This window comes from Penaeus japonicus, unplaced genomic scaffold (assembly GCF_977035675.1).
Source record: "Penaeus japonicus unplaced genomic scaffold, GWHDUDI00000001_assembly GWHDUDI00000026, whole genome shotgun sequence".
Classification (NCBI taxonomy): domain Eukaryota; kingdom Metazoa; phylum Arthropoda; class Malacostraca; order Decapoda; family Penaeidae; genus Penaeus; species Penaeus japonicus.
This window is the reverse complement of record NW_028234428.1, coordinates 27,192,481-27,199,980: the sequence shown is the minus strand read 5'-3', so window position 1 is coordinate 27,199,980 and position 7,500 is coordinate 27,192,481. Positions and strand designations below refer to the sequence as shown.

Here is a 7,500-nt window from a genome sequence, read left to right as displayed (position 1 = left end):
ATCGCCTCCATCATCCTTAGCGAGACTAATTGTGAAATCTATGATAGCGAAGATGTAATGTAAATGATTTATCTTCGTTGCTGTGATGATTAATACTAACGAGACGGAACCAAAGCGCGGGAAAAATGCTTTCTCTCTGCCGCTTGTTGTTGTGTTATTGTTTTATCTCTTTTTCCCCCGTTTATCTTTCTTTATTTGTCGATTTATTTATTTTGCATGAGGATTAAAATGTTTTTTCTCTTCGTCTTGTTGTTGTTTTATTGTTTTATCTTCTTTTTTCCCCTTTTCTTTCTTTATTTGTCGATTTATTTACTTTGTATGAGGATTAAAATGCTTTTTCTCTTCTTCTTCTTGTATTATTATTTTATCTCTTTTTTCCCCTTTTATCTTTCTTTATTTGTCGATCCATTTATTTTGCATGAGAATTAATGGTAATAGGCGTAGTGAAGGTATTAAAAAAAATGAAAATCCTATGTTTATTCGTAATTCCGATGTGTTATTGTTTTGTTTGCGTATTCAGTTATTTTCTCTTCAGTAGTTTCGCGAAGAAGTTATTTCAGTTTACTAGACGTAACATAACATTCATAAGAATAGAACTGACCAAGTGGTTGTGAAGTCCAGCTGCACCTTTCACATTAAATAAAGATTTTATCATCTTAGCACAAGCGACCGCGGGGTTATTTATCTTTGGTTGCTCTACTGGGGTGAACGTTCCCATTCAACATTGCTTGCTTGCGCGTGTGCATGTGAATTTTACATGGATGAATAGAACTGATCTGTGTATAGGTTCTTTTAAAATAATTGATTTGTGATTATTCGTTTTTAACTTAAATCCATGCGTGTGTGCCTATATTTTACGTGTTATTGTAGTTTACTCAGCGACATTATTGGCGATACACAGACTCACATATCACTAAAATTATACTCGTTAATTTAACCAACAACTTTCATCCAGAGACGGAAGTAAAAGTGTCCTCGGAAAGAGTAACCACAAACCGTTAACGTTGAAAGCAAATTCAAATATGAATTCTTAACCGTCGACGTTCCATTTTCTATACAAGTAAATGTTAACCGCAGCTAAGTGTGTTAAGTAAAACTGTTAAAACGAACGGGTTACTGCCAAGCGCTTTAGCTTCCGGGATTCTAGATAACAATAAAAAGCTCAGAAAAGAGATAGAGAAGGAAAGGGAAATATATTAATAAAAAGATTGGGATAGACAAGACAACGACAGGCAGGCCTACCCTTAATATCTATCCATAAATCCGTTATTTCTAAACAGATTTACTTCTAAGTGTTAGCGAACCAGTGCATGTAATAAATGGCTAGGAGGCAGGACATGAAACTGTCCATGATGTAAACAAAAACATGAAGAAGCAAAAAAAGTTAGAGAGAGAGAGGGAGAGAGAGAGAGAGTGAGTGAGTAAGACAGAAAGAAAGATAAAAAAAAAAAAAAAAGAGTAGAGTAAAATGGTATACGCTCCCCCTCCCCCTCCCCCTTCTAGCGTCCTCCCTGACCCCGATCTTCTCCCCCTTTGCAGATGGCGGCGGCGACGATGCGCGCCCTGGCCCTAGCCTTGGTGCTGGCCCTGCTCCCTGACGGCGGTGGGGCCATCTTCTTCCCCCGCGGCAGCAGGACGAGGTCTCGGCCCAAGTGCGTGCCCCAGACGCACTACGAGACCGTGGTGCAAACGGAAGAGGTGAGCGACCGGTCGAGGGCGTCTCCGCTTCGATTTGCTTTCGGTTTTCTTTCTTTTCTCTTCATCATCCTGGTCTTCTTCTTCCTTTTCTTTTATTTTCATTTTCATTTATTTCTTTTGATTATATTTTGGTCTTGGTTATATCTTGATGGTACTGATTTTATCGGTTCATCTATTATATCATTAGTATTAAAACAATACACACTTCAATTGCAGTTGCAAAGAAATTATATCTATCCATATCTGTATATATATACATACTGTGTTTGTTTATATGTTCATATGTATGAGGATCCATACGTACTTGCGTGAGTGCATATATGTGAATAGTGTGTGTGTGTGTGTGTGTGTGCCTGTGCGTGCGCGTGCATGAAGGGCAAGTCCCTCACCTCCCACCCCCTTAAAACCCCCCTCTCATAGCCCCCCCAACCCCCCTCCCACCCCCAGCAAGTCGTGTACCACACCGTGACGGAGACGCGCAACGTACCCACCACCCAGTACCAGACGGTGTACGAGACCGTGAACCAGGTCCAGGTATCGACGCAGCTGGTGCCGGATTACTTCACCACCACCAGGTACCGCACGCAGGTGGCCACAAAGACCGTCACCACCACGGAATTCGAGGCGAAGGTGAGGCCCGTCTACATCACCAGCACGGCCTATTCGCCGTCGTACGTCACCACGACCGAGGTCTCCTTCTGGTACCAGACCGTCACGCAGACGCAGCGGGATTACGTCACGGTCACGGTTGCCCAGAAGGCGGAGTGCGGCGGAGGAGGAGGAGGAGGAGGAGGATATGGAGGTGGAGGAAGTGGAGGAAGTGGTGGAGGAGGAGGAAGTGGAGGTGGAGGATATGGAGGAGGAAGTGGTGGTGGTGGTGGTGGAGGAGGAGGAGGAAGTGGAGGTGGAGGATATGGAGGAGGAAGTGGAGGTGGAGGAGGAGGAGGGTATGGTGGCAGTGAAGGTGGAGGTGGAAGTGGAAGTGGAGGAGGAGGAGGGTATGGTGGCAGTGGAGGTGGAAGTGGAGGAGGAGGAGGGTATAGTGGCAGTGGAGGTGGGAGTACAAGTGGAGGAGGAGGAGGATATGGTGGCAGTGGAGGTGGAAGTGGAAGTGGAGGAGGAGGAGGATATGGTGGCAGTGGAGGTGGCAGTACAAGTGGAGGAGGAGGAGGATATGGTGGCAGTGGAGGTGGAAGTGGAGGAGGAGGAGGATATGGTGGCAGTGGAGGTGGCAGTACAAGTGGAGGAGGAGGAGGGTATGGTGGCAGTGGAGGTGGAAGTGGAGGAGGAGGAGGATATGGTGGCAGTGGAGGTGGAAGTGGAGGAGGAGGAGGGTATGGTGGCAGTGGAGGTGGAAGTGGAAGTGGAGGAGGAGGAGGATATGGTGGCAGTGGAGGTGGCAGTACAAGTGGAGGAGGAGGAGGGTATGGTGGCAGTGTAGGTGGAAGTGGAGGAGGAGGAGGATATGGTGGCAGTGGAGGTGGCAGTACAAGTGGAGGAGGAGGAGGGTATGGTGGCAGTGGAGGTGGAAGTGGAAGTGGAGGAGGAGGAGGATATGGTGGCAGTGGAGGTGGCAGTACAAGTGGAGGAGGAGGAGGGTATGGTGGCAGTGGAAGTGGAGGAGAAGGAGGAGGGTATGGTGGCAGTGTAGGTGGAAGTGGAAGTGGAGGAGGAGGAGGATATGGTGGCAGTGGAGGTGGCAGTACAAGTGGAGGAGGAGGAGGGTATGGTGGCAGTGGAGGTGGAAGTGGAAGTGGAGGAGGAGGAGGATATGGTGGCAGTGGAGGTGGCAGTACAAGTGGAGGAGGAGGAGGGTATGGTGGCAGTGGAGGTGGAAGTGGAAGTGGAGGAGGAGGAGGATATGGTGGCAGTGGAGGTGGAAGTGGAAGTGGAGGAGGAGGAGGGTATGGTGGCAGTGGAGGTGGAAGTGGAGGAGGAGGAGGAGGGTATGGCGGAAGTGGAGGAGGAGGAGGGTATGGTGGAAGTGGAGGAGGAGGAGGAGGATATGGCGGAAGTGGAGGTGGAAGTGGAAGTGGAGGAGGAGGAGGGTATGGTGGCAGTGGAGGTGGCATTACAAGTGGAGGAGGAGGGTATGGTGGCAGTGGAGGTGGAAGTGGAGGAGGAGGATATGGCGCAAGTGGAGGTGGAAGTGGAGGAGGAGGAGGAGGGTATGGTGGCAGTGGAGGTGGAAGTGGAAGTGGAGGAGGAGGAGGGTATGGTGCCAGTGGAGGTGGAAGTGGAGGAGGAGGAGGAGGATATGGCGCAAGTGGAGGTGGAAGTGGAGGAGGAGGAGGAGGGTATGGTGCCAGTGGAGGTGGAAGTGGAGGAGGAGGAGGGTATGGTGGAGCAGGTGGAGGAGCGGGCGGCCAAGACGTACCCTCCACCGCGTACGGCCCGCCTCTCTCGCAGTCGATCTACATAGCGCCGCTGACTCCATCGCAGGAATACAGCGCTCCAGACGTCCTACAGGAGTCCTACGGCCCACCAGAGCAGTCCTACAGCCCGCCACAACCCGCCGCACCCCAAGAGTCCTACAGCCCTCCAGCCAACGACCTCTCCGACTCCTACAGCCTGCCGCAGGTCTCCGCCGGGCCGGGCTTTGAGAAGAACACCTTCGGCACCTTCATTACGGGCAGCATCGGACCTTCCTTCGCCGTCTTCGATGATCCCTTCAGCATCTTCCAGGACGACGGGGGAAGCGGCTCCTCGTACTCCAAGAAGCGGGAGGCGCCGAAGGAGGAGGCACCGAAGGAAGAGGAGGAGGTGCCGAAGGAAGAGGAGGAGGAGGCGCCGAAGACCAAGAAAGAAGGAAAGGTCGAAGAAAAGGAAGAAGAGAAAGCGGAAGAGAAGGAAGGGGCAAAGAAGGCGAGCCCAGCCAAGACCCTCGGCTACGGGGTGACGCGCCTCAAAGGACAAAGGATTGAGAAATGAGCTGAACCCAATCCTACAATCCTAAACCTTCGCCAGGATCTAACCAGAGGATTCCTCTCGGCTTCCTTCGCAGTCAGATCGTCGTAATCTGGTCCCTCAGTTGACGGAGCTGAGGTTTCTAAAACGCTTTGTACAGGTAAATGTATTTGCTGTTTAGTAGTGTAATAGTAACGATTGTTGTTGCCTTTTCTGCTTGTTTACGGTGTTGTAGTTATTTGTTTTATTATTATTGTTATCACTATTATAATCATTATGGTAACTATTATTATTATCCTTATTATTTTTGTTATTATTATTATTTAGTCATCATCATCATTATTATTATTATTATTATTGCTATTATCATCATTATTGTTATTATTATGATCATTATTAGTATTATGAGCATTATTATTATTTTATTATTACTATCATCAGTATTATCATTGTTGCTGTTATTGTTAATTTTATCATTTTGATTATTATATTTATTACTAATATTTCTATTACAAAAAACATTATTATTGATATTACTTATATTTTATTATCATTATCATTATTATTATCATTATTATTTTTTATTATTATTATTATTATCATTATTATTATTATCATTATTAATACCGTTGTTATTATTATTATTAGTCATAACATGTAATATATGTATGTATATAGTTTCTTCGGTTATTTCACCAGGGTAGTCAAATTTGATACAGTTCCAAGCATTTGTTATACAGCATACTTATCTCTCAATATATACACAAAAAACTTGTCGCGAAAATACTGGTTCATAGACGGTTTTAAATTTGAATAAGCAGCTATAAAAAGAATTATGATAAAGGGAAGAATCTATGATATCTAACCTATTAAATAAGTTTTTATTTGTTTTGTATAGGCCTATTTCCATATTGTTTAGGTTAGGTTGGTGTACAGCCTGTGCTCAATAAATGTTGTCTTTACACAATGTTCGTGCTTTTCTTGTCTATATAACCTTTAAGGAAAAAATATCTATATATCTATTTATCAATTGTGTGTATGTGGTTATTGAAATTCAGTTGCGAGAGTGTGTATATTACGAGTATTCCTTATACAAGTGTTTTTCATTACGATATATATGCTTTTATTTATTCATGTTTTTTTTTTTTTTTTTTTTTTTTTTTTTTTTACATATTATAAGTAATCAGCGGCACATATGACCATGAGGTGTGCTATGTACCTGCCATGAATCAACATGAAAATGTTTAAGTAATATCTCATTAATGTCTCTATGCTACCTGATATTGATAGCGTTATACTAATACAGCAAAACAACAGAAATAAACAATTCACAACGGGGCCCCGTCTATAAGGCAATCTCACACAGTTTCCAGCCAGGAGATTTTCTAAGCCACAAAGCCACATTCAACCTCTCATTCACCTTCTTCTGAGGGGTAAATAATAAGAGGGTTTGTCAGTATTTCTTTGTTGTTGATAATGGAAAGGAAAAAATAAAGGAAATCACGGTGCGTATATACAAACGGAATTATGTACAATGTGTATATACGACGAAATTGATGACGTGATAGGATGTCATGCTGCGTGAAGGGTTAAATGGATATATTTTTCTTCAAGCAGAGTTAATTTTCTCGTAGGCAGATAGTAATCATTGATAATGGTAATAATAATTATAATCATAATGATAATTATGATGATAATAATCATTCTCATACCTATAATAATGATATTGACAATGATGGCCATAATAATAGCAATAAAAAAACATAATAACAATAACTATTATGATAACAACAATATCAACAACAACGACAATAGTGATGATAGCTATAGCAATAATAACAGTGGAAATGATAATGTCAATAACAATAATGCTGATAAAAATCATATCAATGCTAATAAACATCATATAAATACTACAAAAAGTATCAAATCCCCTATAGAAGGCATCCAACCATCCACGTGGCCAAGGAACAAGATCTTCGCTGACCACGTGTTTCTTCAGTTATTCTTTCCCGCGACGCCATTTTTTTTTCGGTGAACTAAAACTCTCATTCTTTAAATGTTAATGTTAAGCCACCAATAGTTTTTTTCTGATTCTTTAAAGTATATGAAGTCAAGAACAGTTTCTATGAGGATTATATGGTGTGTTTATATATGCTATCAAATACATCAGTATACAAATGTTACATAAATGTATGCGTTCTTGTAGTAAGGCATCAGGCATATTTCTTTTTAAAGGTTTAATCCATAATGCAGTTTCTGTGATTATTCTCTAGGCATTACAGGTTCTCTTGAACAACCAAGCTGTAGATACCTATGCTAACGAACATTTTCTGTTATACTCTTAATGACGTCATACCTCTCGCGGCATATCCGAGTACTTCGATATTATATATTATTATTATATTCTTTAAAGTTCTTTTTGACAACTTAAAAAAAAAATTATGATGGTATTGACAGTAATAATGATGATGATAATGATACTAACAATGATACTGATGATAATGATAATAAAAAATAATAATAATAATAACTATAAGTTATAATGATGATAATATTGATGATAATTCTGATAATAATAACAACAATGATAATAATATCAATAAATAGGATGTATCATGATAAGAAATTATATCAGGAAAAAAAATGAAACTTGGTTTTAAGATGAGTGTTGGTCAACATAAACAGGTCAGTCCTTCACTTGAGCGAGATGAAAACATGCTCTTAACAAACGCAAATATGAAACTGACTCTATCTATGGTTGCTCAAACACTAACAAGTTTGTAAAAAAAAAAAATATGTATGCTTAAGCGTGACTTGTTTTATTTTTTCCGTTTTGTTTTTAACTTGCCCCAAAAGAAAAATGCATAAACAAACAAGCAACAACAAAAAAGC

At 42.1% G+C, this 7,500-nt stretch overlaps 1 protein-coding gene across 1 annotated transcript in view; it reads left to right on the top strand.

The window, feature by feature from the left end:
- LOC147468841 (uncharacterized) overlaps positions 1-4,943 on the top strand; it is a 9,768-nt gene extending 4,825 nt beyond the window's left edge. Inside the window, exons 2-4 of the mRNA XM_086552394.1 lie at positions 1,540-1,698; positions 2,146-2,518; positions 2,990-4,943. Coding sequence (XP_086408520.1) covers positions 1,540-1,698; positions 2,146-2,518; positions 2,990-4,629 — 2,172 coding nt within the window. The 3' untranslated portion in view covers positions 4,630-4,943. The remainder of the gene's footprint in view (positions 1-1,539; positions 1,699-2,145; positions 2,519-2,989) is intronic.
- The last annotated feature ends 2,557 nt before the right edge of the window (positions 4,944-7,500 follow it).